Source organism: Hyperoodon ampullatus (assembly GCF_949752795.1).
Source record: "Hyperoodon ampullatus genome assembly, chromosome: 2".
Lineage (NCBI taxonomy): Eukaryota > Metazoa > Chordata > Mammalia > Artiodactyla > Ziphiidae > Hyperoodon > Hyperoodon ampullatus.
Genome location: NC_136915.1, coordinates 16,976,543 through 16,997,072, shown reverse-complemented (window position 1 = coordinate 16,997,072; position 20,530 = coordinate 16,976,543). Strand labels below are relative to the sequence as shown.

At 40.1% G+C, this 20,530-nt stretch overlaps 1 protein-coding gene across 8 annotated transcripts in view; it reads left to right on the top strand.

The window, feature by feature from the left end:
* Positions 1–2,485: 2,485 nt before the first annotated feature.
* Positions 2,486–20,530, top strand: part of HP1BP3 (heterochromatin protein 1 binding protein 3) — a gene marked incomplete at both ends in the record, with an annotated part of 33,119 nt that continues 15,074 nt past the window's right edge. Inside the window, 7 exons of one of the 8 annotated variants that reach the window (XM_079727282.1) lie at positions 2,486–2,580; positions 7,550–7,649; positions 10,489–10,642; positions 11,967–12,126; positions 14,533–14,676; positions 16,522–16,602; positions 17,871–18,025. In XM_079727282.1, the coding sequence (XP_079583408.1) occupies positions 7,568–7,649; positions 10,489–10,642; positions 11,967–12,126; positions 14,533–14,676; positions 16,522–16,602; positions 17,871–18,025 (776 nt within the window). Of the gene's footprint in view, positions 2,581–3,059; positions 3,186–7,010; positions 7,107–7,549; positions 7,650–10,488; positions 10,643–11,966; positions 12,127–14,532; positions 14,677–16,521; positions 16,603–17,870; positions 18,026–20,530 lie in introns of those variants that run through there. The other 7 variants (XM_079727278.1, XM_079727277.1, XM_079727281.1 and 4 more) reach the window with 7 other exon arrangements.

Genomic DNA, 20,530 nt, shown 5'->3' with positions numbered 1-20,530 from the left:
ATCTGTTTTTAACAAACACAATTGAATGATGTTTTTACTAGTATAGCTCAAAGAAAACCAAGTGAGATAAACTATAAAACCATACCCCATGGAGTCTTAACTCGGATGCGGCTAAGTATAAAAAGCAACACTGGGCTTCCCTGGTGGTGCAGTGGTTGAGAGTTCACCTGCCCATGCAGGGGACACGGGTTTGTGCCCTGGTCCGGGAAGATCCCACATGCCGCGGAGCGGCTAGGCCCGTGAGCCATGGCCGCTGAGCCTGCGTGTCCGGAGCCTGTGCTCCGCAATGGGAGAGGCCACAACAGTGAGAGGCCCAAGTACCGCAAAAAAAAAAAAAAAAAAAAAAAGCAAAACTGACCAGATGTTACATTTAGCAGACGTAAAATGCCTCAAGCAATATACATGTCCAATAAAAACTTCAAATCCCTTTGGAAGTGAAAAACAGCTTCAGACTTCAGTGAGTGTTAGCTTTAGTGCATGGTTGGGAGGCGGTTGTTTGCAAGCGCCTCCATGCGCACACTCTGGAGAAAGAATTTTGTTTTCAGGGTTTTCCCTCCTTGGGTGTACGTGTTGTAAACAACAGATAAGTTGTGTGTGTGTGTTTTAAGCAAAAATCTGTGGAGTGGAGAAATCTAGTTTGCCCTTATCTGTGTCAGCTTCTTGCATGAGATAGGGCTAAAGACATTTCCGGGAAAAAGAAGAAAGGTAGGACGTTTTAAGCATATGAACACATAAAAATGGAAGAGTCTTTAAAAAAGGAGACAAAAGGTAGAAATGTTGATAAGAAAGGAAGTGAGCAGGATGAAGTTTGGGCACAAAATGACCAAAACACCTTGTGAACATGTTTAATGGGACATTAGAGTGCCAGGGCATTGGTAATGCCATCGGGACATTAATGGTAACACTCACCTTGTAAGGAATTTTTGGTGGTGGTGGCTAAATTTTTATATACCTCCCTTTGGAACTGATGGAGTGGATGGCTATGCCTGGGAAAGCTGGTGAGACAGTTAAAGTGCTATCGGCAATGCCAGAGCCTGAGGACTGGGCTAGCAAGTGCTTAAATGGTTTCATAATAAATCTTTGGGATGACAGGCACATGCATTTGAATGCTAGTCACACTGCTCTGAGCCTCAAGGCAATTGTAGTGTTTATTATTTCCCTATATCATTACCCGAACCCCCTCTGACCGCGACAAAACACCTACTACTTTAGGTACATAGAATTTTCCCAAGCCGACTTTGAAAAGTTACATTTTTAAACAGTACGTACAAGCCGAAGTACGCTGATACCAACGTAAAATGGCAATCCAAAGGGAATTCCCTGTTTTCTAATCCCACGGTTTCCTTGTTGAGAACCTTCCCTGCATATGCAGATTGGGGAGCCAGGGAAGACCGTTTCATTGATTAGAAAATCAACTTTTACACTTCTTTTCCTGAGTCATTACGCTACCCTGTACTGTATGGATACTTAATGGGAACGAACGTGAGGAACTGAATTTTCCGCTCTCTGGGTTTCTAATTATTCCAACCGCCTTCAAAGAAGTGTAGTTCTTGTGCTGTGGCTAAATTCAGAAGCGGGAAATCCCAACCCCTCTAAAGGCAGACGGATCGCCAAAACCAGGGACTGAACCAGAGTAGAGAAGGGTTAAGTGAAAAGAGTGCCCTTCCGAGGAAACCGAAACCGCAAAACCCAGACTAACGGGCGCCACCCGGGAAGCGCCGGGTGGAAGGTGCACAGACCCCGCCCGGGCGTCCCCACATCCCGGAGCGCCCTCTCGCGACCCCGCGCGCCCGACCGGGGAGGCAAGCCTCGCGCGCTCCCTCCGCTCCCGGGGGCTGGGGGTGCGGCCGCCGGCGCGCGCGGGGGCGGGGCCGGCTTGGGGGGCGCGCGCGCGGGGCCGCGGGCAGGGGGGCGGGGCGGCAGAGCTCGGCGGCTGGGCCTGGAGGACAGCGGCGGCGGAGGCGACGAGCGGCAGCGGGAGCGGCGCCGAGAATCCTTGCGGGACGCGGGCGACAGGAAGCGGGGAGCGCAGAGGTAACTCAGAACGGAAAAGGCGGGTGGGGAGTGGGTGCGGGCCCGCTGGACCCCGAGGGCGAGTGGCGGAGGCCGCTCGCTCGGGGCGCCGACGCCGCTCCCCAAGAGGAGGGGGCGGGGCGTTCGCGTCCCCGGAGGTGGTGCCTTTTGTCTGCCTTCCCCGACCGCTCCGCCCCCTTCCCCTCCCCCCACTGCGACCTAGCCCCCTGCCCCTCTCCTGGAAGCCTCCTCCGGGGCCCTCTCGCGCGCGCGCTCCCGCCCTTGTTTTGTTTGGGCTGGGGAGGTGGGGGAGCTCTTCCCTGATCTAGGGCCCTGTGTCCCAGCGCGCCTGCGCCAGCGTCCTCCCGCCCTCTCCGATTGGCTGAGGTCTTGCGCATGCTCCCGAGGCCTGCGGTGGGCCCCGCTGTCCGCTCCCTCCCTCCCCCTCACCCCACTCTCAGCGGTTTTCGGAGCCGGTTCGAAAGATGCCGGCGGCGGTGACTGGCTGTGGCGAACCCGCCCCCCGGGTTCTCCGCCCCCGCCGCCGCCATTACGGAGCTCCCAGCGGTGAGTGTACCGAGCGCTGGGACTCGCGGTCCACTGCCTCTTGCGTCGCGCGGACGGCCGCTGCTCGGGTCGCGGCGTCGGCCTCCCCGCGCGCATCCCGGAGCGGGAGCCCGAGCTGTCAGCTGCAATGAGCGCGCACCTCGGTGTCCGCTGCCGCTGAGCTCGCCGCCCTTTGCCTCGCCGCCTTCATCCTGGCTCCGCTCTCCCCCTGCCTTGTGCTCGGCGCCGCACCGGCCGCTCCCCGCCTTTGTCTCTCCTGGTCTTTCTAACCGGTTCTCTCGGCGGTCCGGGCTCGGTGTCAGCTGTTGGCGCCCCTGAAAAGCCTTTGCTGCTGCTGCCGCTGCCGCCGCGACGCGGGCCTAAGCTTTCGTTTTCCCGTATGGCTTTCCTAGAGCTTGTTAGTCACTGCTCCTTACGTGATGTGATTTTAGCTAATAAAGTCAAACGTGTGAATAGGGGCGTTTGTAAAGAGTTGGAGGCAGGAGTGGTGAAGTGCGAGGCCCAGATTTGAGATTTTGATACCGAATTGACCAATGTCTGTGACCGAGGACGAGTCACTTAACCACTTTGAGGGAGTGTTCACCCCTGCACAGAGGACGGCCAAGGTGAACTTTACCGCCCTTTCCGCGTATACATTTTCTCTCTGTTGTTTATCATGCTTCCCGACTTTATGTTACATTGAAAAGTGAGAATCTAGTTAAAAGTACAGCTAGGAATTTACCAGGGACTTTATGGACAAAGCTGGCTTGTCTTAGAGTGAAGTTACACGTGTCTAGTTTTAATTTGGAAGATAGTTTAGTTTTGTTTAATCTGGCATAGGCATAAAACTGTTAAGAGCTTTTAAAATTCTTACTGCTCTTTCCCGAAGTTTAGTGTAATGTGTTTCAAAGTAGAAGTAACATTTTTAGAGGTTATTTTTGGCCTTGTTTTTAAGCTTAATTGGAAGATTGAGGGCGAGAACTTGGCGGAAGTGTCCTGAACTCTTCGTGTATAGATGAAAATCCTAACTCTTTAGCCAGTTAGATTGTGCGTGTCTTAGGAATAGGTCCGTGTAGTGTCCATAGCATCTGTGCCCAATATAGACACTGATATATTGAAATACGAAAGTGAAAAAGAAGTTGCTAGCTAATTATACGCATGCTTTTTGTGACATTACCCTTTAAGTCTGAACGTAAAGACTTTAGATTGAGAACAATTTGATGTAATCAGTGCATAGCTAATGATATTATAATGTATAATGTCTTGTGTACATTTTATGGTAAAATATGAAATAATACTTTCCCTAAAATGCGTACTTTCAAGGATATCAGTAAACTGAAATACATTGTTGAACTACTTCTTTTTCTAGTGCTTTCTCAATGTAGAGAAAGTAAATTAAAACTCTGAAATTACGGACTTTCTACTTTTACAACCTTTTCTTTATTGCCTGCATTTAAACAACTTAGCACTTCCCTTGACGAAAGCAAATCTTTGTTATGTTAATGTTACATTAAATTTAAAAAACAAACAGGTTGATGACCACAGAAAGACCACATAAACCACAGGTAAACTCAGATGGCACATATAAGAACCCAGATGAAAAACTTATTCAAGTTTCGTCTATTCGTTCTTTCACTTAATAAATATTTATTAAGCACCTATTCTGTGCCTGGTATGTTTCTTAGGCACCAAGTATGCAGCAGTGAACCAGCCAGATAAGATTCCTGTGAGGAAACAAGTGTGGCGGCCTAAAAGTCTGATCATTCAGAAATGTAGCAACAAAAGTTAAATTAATGGGTACCTGTGATGTTAAGGTAGTGTGAATTAACCATTCATATAGTTTTGTTAGCTCTGTGATAAACAGTGAACTTATGGAATAACTCATTAACCAACGTATTATAAAGAAAGTGCTATAGACTGAAGCCTTAAGTTTCATGACCTTTACTAAGGAAATGCAGAGCTGAGGCAAACGTTTCTTAATATTTATATTAAATTTTAAATATTTAGTTTTATTTTTTAAGTGTTCTTCACACTTGCTGAATATAGTAATAAGTACTGTCAGGTGTCATTGTTCATTCAACTTTTTTTCCCCAATATTTATCCAGCACCCAGTATGTGCTGAGCATTCTTCTAGGTGCTGGGAATACAGTGATGAATTAGTCCTAGCTCTTGTAGTGCTTACATTTCACTGAAAGAGACACATAATAAAAAAGTAAATAGACATATATTGAATTACAGGTGGTGTTAAATGCTATTACAAATGCAATATAAAGAAACCTGAAAAAGAATAAGAAGAATGGGAGGGCTTTCTGAGGGGGTGACACTGAGCAGAAATCTGATTGAAGTGTCTAGGAAAAGAATGTTGCAGTGTAAAAGAAGAGCATGTGCATAGCACACACTGAGGACCAAAAGAAGATCTGTGTGTTTGGAGTCACGAGAGTAGAGTGATGGGTGGAATAGTAAGGGGTGAGATTACTGAAATAAGGGGGGGGTGGTAATGGGGAGGTTTTAAGCAGGAAAGTGTCAGGCTCTGGTTTTTTTGGTGGATGCAGCCAGGAAGATTGGCAAACCAACTTATTTCTCAGTTATTCCACCCTGGGCATACTTCTTACCTGACCTAATTTAAACTAACATTCTTGTCCTCAGGTTAATGATGTCTAATGTCTTTATGGACCATGTACTTGTTGCCCTGATTTCAGTCAATTTTGTCATCTTGGCGTTGAGAGTCGTTTCCTTTGCACCCCCACTCCTTTTCTAAAACCTGTTTGTTTCGATTTTGAGCAGTTAGTAAATATAGAGTTGACTGGAAGGGTTTTGACTTTTTTTTTTTAGTATTTTACTTACAGGGAAAATACTTTTTAAAGATCCTCTACGAACAGACTGCTGAAGGTTTTGCTGACTTCACAGTATCATTTTCATCCTAGCTAGTATTATCATGGGTTAAGAAAGATGAATTTATTAGCAGTGTCACTTCACCAAGAATAACCTGATCATGAAGTTTTACTTCTGTATGGTATTTACATGTAAAAGTATCATCAGATTTGCTTTTTTTTTAATCAAGGAAAATACATTACTATGTAAGTTCTAGTTGGATGAGGGAGCAAGTTTATGTATTGAAATTATTCCAAGATAGACTTTTAGCTTTCACAAACCTAAATAATGCCCTTAAACCCAACTTTTCACAAATGAGAAAACAACTTTTTATTTTTGTGTTTTATAGTTGTTGAAGTGACTTGCTATATGAGCTTTTTAAGTAGTTTTTGTAACAGTTAATAATTTTTAAGTATTCGTGGATATTCCTAATTTACTCTTGAATAGTAAGTTTTTAGCATATTATATGATCTTGAATTCTTTCAGCTGCCTTTCATTGCAGTTGACGGATAGTTCACAAGTCTGGCATTGATCTTGGTGTTCCCATAAAATGGTTTTCCCTGTAAACGTGAAAGCGTTCTGTATGTTTGGAGCTTGAAACTATTACCTGACAAATTGAAAGCTCTTAAATTCCTAGACAGGGTTAGAGCTTAAAGTAGAAGCTGAATGACTAGTCTACTCTTTCCCAAGTCTTCATTAATGTTCAGTAGCACAAAGATCTAAACGCCTAACTGATTATTTTCTTATATTTTGGAAGAGTTTTTATTATAAAATGTTATTGAGGATGAGGATGGGCGGGGCAGAGGGTGTTAATGATCAGGTAAATTTGAGTGATTTACCTGCGTTTTATTTTTAAATCTTTAATTTTGTTCTTTTGCGCTGATTTTGCTTAATATTAAAAATATGACAAATAAGGTCTTAGAGGCATACTTAGTCTCCTAGCTGATGGTCTGAATTTGCTTTTCTGAGTCTGGAGGCTCTCAGACTGTCATGTTCTTCAGCAGTATTTTTGCCCTTGTATTACTTCTCTGATGGAGGTGGAGTTAAGGTTACAGTTAAGTTTCCTGACCCATTTGAGAACAGTAACAACAATAGCCTCTCTCTTTAGTAAACTGATCTTTGAGTAAACATTGACTAAACTATTTCTGGGTCTCCTTATTCTGTTCTTTCTAAGTTCCTGATACTAGCAGGAGGGGGTGGGGTTAGGTTCCTCATGAGCTTTCTTGTCCTTGTTGCCTTTGTTCATGTGGAAGGTGCAACAGCTGCTGTGGCTTGTGCATTTGTCTTAGTCGCTGCTTTTACATAGTCTATATTTTGATAGTGATTTTATCTTTCTGAATGATAACTGACCAAGTCATCTGTCGCTTAACTATAAGTTTTATGGTGAATTTTTTTTCCCTTTGGATGTATATTAAATTTAGACGTTTTAGTTTAGTTTTGTTTCTGTTAATCTTCACACCAGGTCTTTTCTGTGCTTTAGGTTGATTCTTCACCACGCTGAAACCATTAGGAAAAATCCTTGTGGTTAACAGCAGAGGCTTCAGAGTGTAACCTGTACTCGGGCCTAGAAATTATTTTAAATGGCGACTGATACGTCTCAAGGTGAACTCGTCCATCCTAAGGCACTCCCACTTATAGTAGGAGCTCAGCTGATCCACGCGGACAAGTTAGGTGAGGTAGGGGCTGACACATTCTTGAAGCTCGCTCTTGGATCAGTCCCTGACTTCAGGCCCTGCTGGGTCCTTCTTGGTACCTGTTCCTTCCTCTACTTGGGGGAGTCTGGGTTGTGAATCTGAACAAATCAAGTAGATACAAAGTTCTTTTCATCTTCCCTTTCCCCTCAAACTCCTGAGAAAACCTCCAACCTTCTAAATTTATTCCAAATCAAGTATAATTACTTACTTCCATTTGAAATTCTAGCTAAAATAAAATACATTGAAAAGTACTTCTTAAGAATCATATTTCATTTCAAAAAACCTTGTTAAAAGTAATTTGCATCAGATCCTGGAGTCGACTTGAAGAATTCTCCTACATCTTCTGACACCCAGTTAGGCCCCTTGAGAAAGAGAGAGAAGAGAAATTTTGTTGCATGTGTGATTATGGCCATTTCTTTTCTTAGAAGGTAGAAGATAACACCATGCCGATTCGTCGAGCTGTGAATTCTACCCGGGAAACTCCTCCCAAGAGCAAGCTCGCGGAAGGGGAGGAAGAAAAGCCAGGTAAAGTAAAGCGGTGAACGGCTTCAAAAGGCAAACGTTTCTGCTCCAGTTGGGAGTGTCCCATAAATTCCCTTGGACTGAATTGTTCTTTTTTTATGCTTCAGTGTTTGGGGGGAGCATTTAGAGAGAGAGGTGGTACCTGTTGGTATGTCATTTCCAGACCATGTGGGCAAAGAAAGAATTTCATCTTGTCTCTAAAGATTTTTAGAAGGTGAAAATTTCATGTTCTTGGAATTAAAAAACAGAAAGATGGGTGGAGAGAACAGGAATGGTCGAAGAGTAGCTTCTGGGCATACAGTGTCATGGGGATGAAGACCCTGGAAGAATGGAGGACTTGGGCCTTCAAGATGGACAGCGGAAGGCTCAACCCGAAATCATCAAGAGGCCTTAAGGGAGCAAATGGGCGATCAAAGCATTGGTTTGTAACTTTGGTGTTGGTGGAGAGAAGATTGGCCAGGCAGAGGTGGGAACATAATAAATCAAGAGAAAGGTAGAACCGTCAATCTGGAGTATTCGTGTTCCTTTATGGCACCTCTGACCACTTCTTCAAGTGGAACTGCTTTTCTGGCTCTTGTGACCTTTTTCTTTTCTTTTCATTGCCAGGGATGAGCACGTGGTGCTGTCCCTGTCGTGGCTGTTAGAGCCAAATATTTGCTGACCAGCATATATTACGAATAAAATAATACATGCACCCTTCATGCCTTTATCCTTGGTGCACTAGGGATCTGCTCTTCCTCCAGCTGAGCCTGGATTTTGTCTCAGAATCCTCAGACGAATACTACAAGCATTTGGGGTACTCTGGCCTAAGGCAGTGAGGAGACATGGGAATCAGCATATTAAAAAAAATAAAAATAAAATAATAGGGCTTCCCTGGTGGCGCAGTGGTTGAGAGTCCGCCTGCCAATGCAGGGGACACAGGTTCGTGCCCCGGAGCGGCTGGGCCCGTGAGCCATGGCCGCTGAGCCTGCACTTCCGGAGCCTGTACTCCGCAACGGGAGAGGCCACAGCAGTGAGAGGCCCGCGTACCACAAAAAAAAAAAAAAAAAAGAAAATAATAATAGTTGCTGGTGAGTTGAGGATAGGTTATTTTTTCCAGCACTGAGATAAGCCACTTGATGGCCCATCTTGAGCCACATTTAACAGCCAGTTGAAGTCACTAAGTCACTAATAACGTGAGTTTTCAGAATACACCAGAGTGTTCAGGTGTAAGGTATTAGAAAAGTCAAGCGAGAATTTATAAAGGACCGGTAAGACACTTCACAAGTTGTGTTTGTTTATCTTATCTCTGTCCCATTATAGTATTTTGTACATGAAAATAATTGGACTTCACTCATGTTGTAAATTTTATAAATCCAAAAAGGCATACACAATAGTTCTGTGAGTTGGAAACATTGTCTCATATGTAACAATGTCTCATCATCTGTTGAGCAATTGAACCTTTATTAAACCGTAAGCTTTAAGAGAAAATAACGTGAAATTTAATTTGTAGCCCTGCTGTTAAGGTAAAACTCACTAAACGGTCTTGGCTTTTCAATTTGTTTAGAATAAGGCAATGTAAAAATAAGTAAACATGACTAACTAAAAGTAAGTTCTTACACAGGCAGGTTGGCCAGTTAGGTCGGATCGTTGGGGCGAAGGGCTGTAAAAGATACATCGTGATAAAAAAAAATACATCTTGTAGTTATCTATCACCAGATACCATTGTTATACTGAAGTTCTAGCTGTAATATTTGCGTAACAGCTCTAGAAGCAGTAGAAGAGGCCAGAGGAGGATGGGAAGCAGTACAAGTGCTAGCCTACAGGTTTCCCCTAAAGCATTTTGTATAATGTTCATAATAACTCTGTGAAGTAAGGGTACTGAGATTTGGAGATGTCAAAGAACTTGCCCTAAGATATCAAGCTAGAATGTTAGAAAGTGTGAACTTGAATCCAGATATATCTGACTCTAGAGCCTTGATTTTTGCTGAGCATATATGGGAGGATTTTTCACTTACATGCATGTCTGGTTGAAGAGCATAATCCAGGATGATTTACAAATTATAGTTGACTATCCTGAAACTTACAGTTTAGAATTTTAATTTGTAGAATTCCTTTAGCATTGTATGTATGTGGTTTGGCAATCAGAAGGAAGTGGCATTTTAAAAAATTCTCTTATTTATGTGAAGGCCCCAAAGTCTTCATTATGCCAGTCATGAGTTCACATAATTTAAATGACTAAACTCTTCAAGCGTATCCTTTTTTTTTTTTTGCCTAGTTTTGTCCACTGATGCCCTTTTAAGTCTCTGCTTAATCATTTCCTGGGGTTCTGTGTTCTGTAGTGGCTGCTCAAGGAGACCTGCTGAGAAAAGATGCAGACCAGCAACTGCAGATCTCAGTATTCCCGCTCTCATATGTCTACACTTGCCAGAATCATTTCACTTGGAAAATAAATATTAATTTTCTATTATTTATTCCCTTACTAATATTAGCCTGTTAAATTATGAAATGGCTAATTTCTTAATTATGAGTCTCATCATTAATATTATAGAGTAAAACACTCAAGAGTTTTGATTTGGGGTAAAATGAGTTTCCCTTTCTGTGCAATTTCCTGATCCTTCTCCTTTTCTCACCTAATGGTCTGGATCAGCAACCCCTTATATAGGCAATTTGAGTGACATAAAGCAGGGGAAAAAAACTGTACTCATAGTCATTTGTTCATTTTAGGATACAACTGTTAATTGCAACATTTGGCTTATCTGTTTAAAGAGATAAACTTCTACCCTTTTATTGACTCAGCCTCTAATGTACTTACTTGATGCAATTCTACTCACCGGATTTTTTTTTTTTTTTTTTTTTTTAGAACCAGATGTAAGTTCAGAGGAATCTGTCTCCACTGTAGAAGAACAAGAGAATGAAACTCCACCTGCTACATCTAGTGAGACAGAGCAGCCAAAGGGGCAACCTGAGAATGAAGAGAAGGAAGAAAACAAGCCTTCTGAGGAAACCAAAAAGGAGTAAGGACTTATGCCTTCTTGCTATTTATAAGTGAAGACTATGTAAAAGGACTGTAGGTCAGATTTTTTTAAAGTGATACAACTTAATTTATGCTAGATACATGCTATTTGGATTTACTTTTTTTGGAATTATCTTTTGGAATAGGCTTACGATGTAGTCGTATGGCCTATTAGAATTTGTAGTAGTTATCAGAACAGTGGTTTGACGGATGCAAAATTCATTCTTTTTGGCTTTGGCATGTGTTTTTGTGCTTAGAATTCATTGTGGGAGTGTCTCCTATTGTAAACATTGACATAATTTCAATAAGAAATGGAACGTGACTGTAAAAACCTGACCTGAGAGACTCTTCTTCACTTTATTCCTCCCTCTTTGCTGGAATGAGTTATTTTTACGTGCTTATGTTAGAAAGCATTAATCTATACCAAGACATTGCTAGAGTGACCTAAAACTCTGTATATATTTGATGAAGTATTCAATTGGAGGGTGACTTTGAGAATCTGAAGGCAAAATTTGCTATTGATAATCTGTACAATGTGATGGTGATTCTTTTTTAATTTAAATTTTTTTGCAGGACAGCTGGTAGCATTCATTCTATTCTTTTCATAACTGGTGAAAACAGGAATTACTTTTTAAATAAAAGAATGACTTAGAAATAACTATACTTTCCAGGTATAATCCTCAGGGAATCCTTCATCCCAGTTTCACAGGTATATGTAAGGTCCGTGGAATTTTTAGCAGCTACCCTTTCTTTTAGGTACATGGAGTGTTATTACTTAGAATAAAATTTGTATAATGCTTTATGGTTCACAAAACTTTTTATAAACGTAATCTCATCATTTCTTGCAGCACCTTGTGAAGTATTTGGTATTACATTACTGTTTTACAGCTGAGGAGATTGAGACTCAGGTCACTTTCTAAGATCATATAGCTAGTAAATGTTGGAGCTGAGACTCAAACCCAAGTTTTCTGACTTCAGAGCTTGAGTTCTTCGCACTGTACTGAATCGCATCTGTTGCACTTGTTACTAGAATTCATTTTAAAATTCTCATTTCTTTTATGTACTGGCCCTTCATACTAGTGCTGATTTATATGACTCCTCTCTCCTGTGTGCAGCTGGGAGAGCACACCTTTTTGGTTCATTTGTAGAACCCAATTTTTAAAAAATGTTTTATTTTGTAAAATGTTGCTTATTTTACGTATCACCTCAGTGTGGAAATGAATTAAAACATTGATTTTTATCCCTCTCTGGTCTTTTCTTCTTTCTGACTTTATACTTCTTTCTGAAGAGTTTATCTTGCATAATAACAATTCTTTGTTTTAAAGTGAGAAAGATCAGTCTAAAGAAAAGGAGAAGAAAGTGAAAAAAACAATACCTTCCTGGGCTACCCTTTCTGCCAGCCAGCTAGCCAGGGCCCAGAAACAAACACCGATGGCTTCCTCCCCACGTCCCAAGATGGATGCAATCCTAACTGAGGCCATTAAGGCAAGTTTTTATTTCAAGCAGTTCATCTTAGATTTATTCTGTTTGTCTCTTGCGTATTTGAAAATGGCATACTCCTGTGCAGGCATCAGAAATCTTGCTCTGCTTCCTAAAAGAGATTTAAATAGAAGAAAGCCATTGCTAAGTTCATGTTTTTATAATATTATCACATTTGGTGAGCACTGTTAATTTTTTTTTAAAACTCAGATTTACTATAGCAAGTATTTTTAACTTATCTTTAGATGTTTTTTTTAAAAACTCAGTTTATATTCAGTACAGTTTTTATTTGAAGGCTGAACATGTTAATTCATTCAACAAACAATTAAGGACTAGCTTCTCTGTAGCAGGCAATCGTACTAGTGATATAGCATAGAATACGACAAACAGAGTCCTTGCCCTTAATGAAATTGAATTGTGACTCAGGGTAACTGAATAGCAATGAGAAAATTTTTATTTCAAAACAGTATACTATCTTTAGGTTCATTTTCAAAGCTTATGTCTAATATTAGTAGTTGGTTATCTTTCACACCAGAACTCTTTTAGAAACCTCACTGCTTTGCTTCATCACCTGGTCATTCCAAAATACTTGCCAAATCTGTCCTCCTTCCATAGCTTTATAACTTTGCGATAATTCATTGACTTTCATTAGCTTGTGTGATCATCAGATACTGTTTTCCTGTTTTAAGGGTATCTTCTAATCTGACCTTGCCTTTTTGTGTGTAAATTTTTCTGGTTCATTTTGCCATGTTTATTTCACATGATCAGATGACAAAAGGAGTTAAAGTAGAAGCCACAGACACTGATTTCAGGGACCTTGTTGCTAGGATCTGAGTCAGAATTGGGGAGAGAAGGCTACAGATCAGTTTAACCAACGGTGGTTTACATAGGAAAGAGGAGTTTGGTGGTCATACTTAGAATTTGAGAAGACGGCACTGACAAACTGGAAAAAGGTTTGCCCTCAGACCTCTCCCTACACTCCTTCAAGACAACTCTCAACTCATTTAGAAAACTTTCCTGGTTCATATAGCTTGATTATAGTGAGATCTCTTTTCTTTGTGTAGCCTTGCTTCAAGGATTTCACTTTGTGACCGCTCAGTCTAGGTTTGGAGGAGCAGGGTTACAGTGAGGGTGGAGAAGGGACTAAAATTCTAAGATAATAAAACAAAAAATTTAAACAGTATAATTAGGCCTGAAAAATAGTTTGAATATGATTATGCATATTTGTACAAATGAAATACATATCTATATATCTATTTATATATCTCTCTATATATATCGTGTATTCCATGCAGTGTAAACAAATCACGATTTCAGACCATTGACACCATTTTCTGAATTGAACAGGAATCTTGATACCTATTTTCATCTTATTCAGTTTGGTGGAGCAAGGGATTGTTTTAGCATTAGAATGTGCTTTTCTGCTTGATTTTCTTTACTCTGTGTTTTCTTATAAGATCAGGAGAAAACTTCAGTAGGTTGTAATAGGTCAGAGACATTTACTTGAAGCAGGTGATTCATTTTAACACAATCCATATTAAATTGTGTTGTACAGTCTTTTCTGGTTCATCTGTCTGTGACTTATTTTTCTTTATTGTCAGTGTATAAAATAACATTCAACCAAGTCTTTATGCAATGACAGTGAGTAAATCCTATGGTCATTTTATAGACAATGGCTACACAAAATTGGTGGACTAGCTCATTAGATAATAGATGCTGCTTGTGTGCTTCAAAATATAAAGCTTTTGAAACAGAATTGCTGCCTTTGTGATGCAGTGACCTACTTCAGTTTTCCATGGGCATTAGTCAAATGGAATATAGATAAATAGGATGGAAAAGGAAGAGGGCACTTTAAATTGCAATCGGATGCTCTCATTGTTGTCCAAAATGCCCCTTAAGGCTTTGCATCTGTAAACCCAGTTTTGTGCCATTTATTCAGATTATCTTTGCTTATGGTATCTGCTGGCATTCACACAAAGCCTGCAGAGGAATACTGTTTCTGGTGTGCTGAAGTTCATTCCATAAAATGGGCCAGATCTGTGAATCTACAAGGGATAGAAATGCCCTGCTTTCCTCACTTTAATGCTAAAGATCTGTCTTCTAAATACAGAATAGAATTAGAATGGAAAGAGCTTCTTCATTAACACACAGAATGTTGTTCACATGTTGTATCTTCTCTTTGGCTGTTTTGAACAATTTAAAATTGTTGCAGAAATATTGTTAATTCTGTATTTCTCCACAGCCATGATGAACTGAAGTTACCTGCAATACTGTTCACTCTTTCCTGCCATTTTTATCATCCATTATCAAGTTCACTTCCAAAATAATTTATTTTGAAAACATAGGTGTCAGAAAACATGAAAAACAGCTAGTTTAAATTAATATGTATGGTTTGATAAATCTGTTTCCTAGGCATGCTTCCAGAAGAGTGGTGCATCCGTGGTTGCTATTCGAAAATATATCATCCATAAGTACCCTTCTCTGGAGCTGGAGAGAAGGGGCTACCTCCTTAAACAAGCACTGAAAAGAGAATTAAATAGAGGTGTTATCAAACAGGTATTAAATGGTTGTTTGTAATAAGATCATTTCAACATGTATTAGCTGTAAATCCATATTTAGTAACATTTAGGCTTTTTGTGCTTTGTGAATTTGTTAGTTAAAATAAGTTAACATGATGATGAAAAGTTTAAAGATAACTATTCTAGAGAACAGAAGCAGTATGGTAATGTAACTTTTTTTCTAGCGGCCTGTACTTTTAATCGGATTTTTGGGGGGCTGCTTGTGCTTGAGATTATGTAGTGCTGCAGATTAGAAGTGGGGTTGAGGAGTCCAGTTACTGCAGCAGCAGAAAAGGTAATTGTTCTTGTCTTGGGGTTGTTCGTTTTAAGGCCTAACTTCTATGGCTAGACTGGTTATCATTATAAATTAGATTTGCACATAGGTTCAGCTTAACTTATTAGTGGCTGAAACTATTAAGGCTTTTGGGAGCATCAGATAAACCTGAATAAATTGAGAATAATACTAAAACCAATATTGATTTCAGGCATAAATCCATGTTACTTTGCATAGTACATCAAAACTTTACTTAGAGCTATGAGGATATTTTGTACAACACAGTGAATATAGCCAATATTTTATAATAATTTTAAATGGAGTATAATCTATAAAACTTTTGAATCACTATATTGTAACCTGAAACTAATATAATATTGTAAATCAACTATACCTCAACTTAAAAAGAAAATTGTTTAAGATCATAAAAATCTAAAGCTAGAATGAACTTTCTTGTCAATCTTCAGAGGTCCAGAGGGAGGAAGTAACTACCAGGGTCCCATGGTAATAGCAAAGATGGTTCTGGAGATCTAGTTCACTGCATTCCCAGAGTCCTATTGCCTTTTTTCTATATCTTTCTGCATGGTTTGATTAATACAGAATTCTGTGCCACTCAGGCATTTAAATTCCTCTTAGGAACTTTCAACAAATACTTAACTCCACAAATATATTATTGAGTGTGTCCTGTGTGCCAGGTGCTTGGGGGTCCATCTGTGAGTAAAACAGTCCTGTGATGGAGCTTACATTCTCCCTTTCTCAAAATGTTGTAAAACTGATATTTAAATGGCCTTTAAAATAATCATTGCTTAAAAGATATTATCTAACCATTATAATTAGTATCATAGTATATGTCAGCACAGTTTATTAGCTGGCTTCATGTTTTTCTTTTCGAAAATATAGTTTGTGACCTATTTTGCCTCATAGGCTGACCCTCAGTTTGATGCTTCAACAGGTTTATAGGCTGAAAGCATTTCCGTTTGATTGCTGTATTCACAGCAGTGTAGGTGAAGCTAAGGTGTGGAGGACTCAGGTTAATGTGAAGTTCTATGACAGCACTTCGTAAACTGTGGAAGTATATTCTAAGACTTCCACATACTGTCATGTGCAATGTCTAAAATTGCTAGATAACCTTTCCCATATGCAGTAATAATCTGTAACGGGCAAACTGTAGGAAGCATTGTGGCCTGAGATCAACTAGGCCTGAACTTTTGCCAAGGAGCTGTCTTCCTTTAAAGATAGAGGTTTTCTCACTTTTTTTTTTTTTGAAAGCTTATAGTAAACTGTTTAACCTGGTATCACCATTTTTGTAGATGAGGAAACAAAAGCTCAGAGGGTTTATGAGGTTGTCCAGTATTGAATAGCTAAATGGTACCATAAATAGGATTTGATCCCAAGTCTTTTGACTCATCCATTCTTTTTTCTCTGAAGAGTTCAGCAGCACTTTACATTAGTTCTTGCATCACCGTGCCCTGTAATTCGCTTTAGTCTAGTATAAAGTTACCAATATGAGTACCAGAATAATTTAAAATAAAAATACCTGTTATTGCAACTAAAGTTAATTTACTTTAGGTAAAAGGAAAAGGTGCTTCCGGGAGTTTTATTGTGGTCCAGAAATCAAGAAAAACACCTCAGAAGTCCAGAAACAGAAAGGTAAGAAGTCTATACCAGTTTGATTGAGCATTGTAATACTATTACTGCTGCTAACAATACAGTGTTTACTGAGTGTTCACTGTGTGCACTGTGCAGGATGCAGCCTTTCTCTGAAGGCCTGGAGAGGTTATAGTTCATTTGCTCATTATGGTTCAGCCAGAGAGTAGACGGGACAGTGTGCGACTCCAGGCACCCCAGCCCCGGAGCCCGTGGGCCTAACTGCCCTCTGTTGAACTATGGGCAGCTGTATGAGTTATACTGCTTTTTTGTGAAATACCTTTTAAACTAGAAGAGACATACAAGTACATGTTTACCTAATATTAGACCCTAAAACTCTATCTTAAGCCAGTTTTTCTTTTTTGTAGATACTAACACTCCCCCTCCTCCAGACACATAATTTCATTTTATGGAAAGTATATGATAATAAAGTGAAATACGTAATATTTCCTCTGTGTCAGTAATTGAAATCATGACTGTTCCTCTACATCTCCAGTGTTACAGCACTGGAGATTTTTGTACTTTCTTTATAAGGCTTTCAGACTTCCAAAATGAACTTTTTTGAACAGTGCTGTCTGGTGCTGCATGATCCTTTTCATTCTTTGTTATTGAAGAATGAATTAAGACTTTTAATACCTTTTAATTTTTATATATATTTTTAAGTCTCCCAGTTCAATTTTTTTTTTTTTTAATCTCTGGCTGTGTTGGGTCTTCGTTGCTGCACGTGGGCTTTCCTAGTTGTGGCGAGCAGGAGCTACTCTTCATTGTGGTGTGCAGGCTTCTCATTGCGGTGGCTTCTCTTTGTTGTGGAGCACAGGCTCTAGGTGTGCTGGCTTCAGTAGTTGTGGCACACGGGCTCAGTAGTTGTGGCACGTGGGCTCGGTAGTTGTGGCACGTGGGCTCGGTAGTTGTGGCTCATGGGCTCTAGAGCGCAGGCTCAGTAGTTGTGGTGCACGGGCTTTGTTGCTCCGCAACATGTGGGATCTTCCCGGACCAAGGATCAAACCCGTGTCCCTGCATTGGCAGGCTGATACTTAACCACTGCGCCAACCAGGGAAGTCCCTGAAACTTTTATCTCAAAAGAAATTGCCACTCAAGTGACATTACACCACTGTGGTATGAATTATTTGAATGTGCTAAAAAGGAATAGTTTTCTTTTGCTTATTTGATTTGGCAGTCAGCTTGGGAAAGCCCTTGAGTTGAATATAGAAGCATTAGAAAAGAAAGCTCTATATCCTGTAATGATGATAATTTTTGATATTACATTTCAGAACAGGAGCTCTGCAGTGGATCCAGAACCACAAGTAAAATTGGAGGATATCCTCCCACTGGCCTTTACTCGCCTTTGTGAACCTAAAGAAGCTTCCTACAGTCTCATCAGGAAATACGTGTCTCAGTATTACCCTAAACTTAGAGTGGACATCAGGTATGAGCCAGAGGCCTGGACTTTAAAGCACAGATGTCTGTTACTTCTTAGCCCCTTTTTCATGAGAAAGGAGAAAGATTAAATATTCAGTAAGGATGACTTTCAGTTGAGCTAGGAATAAAAGCTTTTTTTGTGGGTTTTATTTTTTGTACCATTATATTTTCCTTTTCATATCTCCATATGTAGTTTCTTTTTGAAACTCAAACCGCATGTTGACTTTCACAAGGCTCTGATAGAGTAACTCTTTTCATGATGTCAGCTGCTAGAATATTCAGCATTAAACTATGTCCTCTCAGCTGCTTATTATTTTTTAAATTTTTTCTAATTTTTTTGTTGTGATAAAATATACATAAATGTAAAATTTACCTTCTTAACCATTTGTAGTGGTAACAGTGTTTAGTTGTATTAAATACTTCCATAGTGTGCTACCATTGCCACCACCCATCTCCAGAACTCTTTTCATTTTGCAAAACTGTAACTCTGTACCCATTAAACAAGAACTCCCTGTTCCCCCTTATCCCCCAGTCCCTAGCAGCCACCATTCTACTTTGTCTGTACAGTGTTTGACTACTCTAGGTACATACCTCATATAAGTAGAATCATACAGTATGTTTTGTGACTGGCTTATTTCACTTAGCATAATGTCCTTAAGGTTCATCCATGTTGTTGTGCGTGTTCGAGAATTTCGTTTCTTTTTAAGGCTGAATAATATTCCATTGTATGTATATACTACATTTTGTCTATCCTTTTGTTTGTCCATTCATCTGTCATTGGACACTTGGGTTGCTTTCATGTTTTAGCTATTGTGAAATAATGCTGCTGTGAACATTTGTGTACTAATGTCTCTTTGAGACCCTGTTTTCAAATACCCAGAAGTAAAATTTCTGGATGATATGATAATTCTATTTTTAACTATGTAAAGAACCACCACACCGTTTTCCACAGTGACTGTACCATTTTACATTCCCACCATCAGTGCACAGGGGTTCTGATTTTTCCATATCTTCACCAACACTTATTTCTGGTGTTTTTTTGTTTGTTTTTTGATAGTAGCCGCCCTAATAGGGAATGAGGTGGTTGGTAGCTCATTATTTTTTATTTAGAGGTATAACTGAGAACATAGGAGACTTCAGGCTTTGGTAGCACTTCTACATAGAAATAGCATAATATTTTCATCATTTAAACATTTAATGTAAAATTCTGAGAGAACTTTGATAGTAATTCATTTGTAAAATAATTGCCACTTAAAAGCATCTAGACTGATTAGATTGTCACATGTGCTTGTGGATTCATGCAGACACATTGTTTAAATTTGTAATTCACAGAGTTTGTGTTTTGAATGTGTTTGTGTAACCTCTTTGTTATATTGACTTCTGGGAAATTGCGTTTAATCCAGAGTCCTTTCTACAGACAGTTTCTGTATTGGATACACATTGTCCTGATATAGTTTAGTACTGGTATTTACTTTGGATTACTGAGGCATACAGTTAGAATTGCAGGGGTTTCAGCCCAGAAGCCACATTCTCAGAAGAGCACTTAGTGGTCTTCAGAGTGGCCAGTTAGTGAAAGTGCCAAAGAAAGGGGAATCATAGAAGCAGAAAATGTGAAATTAATATCCGGATTTTTTCATGCTTCTTATACCCTGATTAGGAGCCACAGGTATAACTTCGGGTCCAATACGCATTGTTTGGCGCATCTAAAGATGGAAATACATTTCACTCTTATCTCTTTTTACTCTGTTTTTGGTGACTAGAGACTGTATCTTCCCCCAGCTTTTTTCTTTCCTTACGGTTCTACTTTACTTACATGAGACATGCTGGTGATTGCAGTGTAACTTTGCTCCATGTCTTTGGGGACATGTCCTGTTGTCATTTTATGTTGAAACAAAATTTGCCTGAAAATAGGTGGGTTGTCAGCCCATAGATGATGATGAACCTGAAGACCTTTTCTTATTACCTTATTAAATAGTAACTTCTTTCTTTGAAGCTCCTTTTTCCTTTACTTTGATTTGCTCTACCACTGACTGTAGTGGAGTCCTGCCATGCACATATTTAACGTGAAAGTGTATACTTAGCGCTTGACCGAACAAAAGAACAAGAAAAGTAGTTTTAAAGTATGAGTTGTCTGTCTGTACTTGCTGCCTATAATTTCTCTCCTCCTACTTTGTCTTAAACCCACTTTTGTCACACATTACCCCCACCGTTTTACCTGAAGTACTTCGTCCTGTCAGTGTCACTGAGGGCCTCCACATTGCAAATTACAGTAGTCAGTTCATAGTCCTTGACTTGCTGGTCTTTCTACAGCATTTGACACAGTTGATGGCTCCCACCTGCTTGAAACACTTTCTTCACTTGCCTTTCAGAACACCACACACACCTTTCTGATTTACCTCCAGCTTCACTACCCACCCGTTCTTTCTCAGCCTCCTAAGGATTCCTGATTTCCCATCTCCTGCCTCCTTAATGTACGAGTGCCCCGTGGTTAGACCTTAGGCCTCTTGTCTTT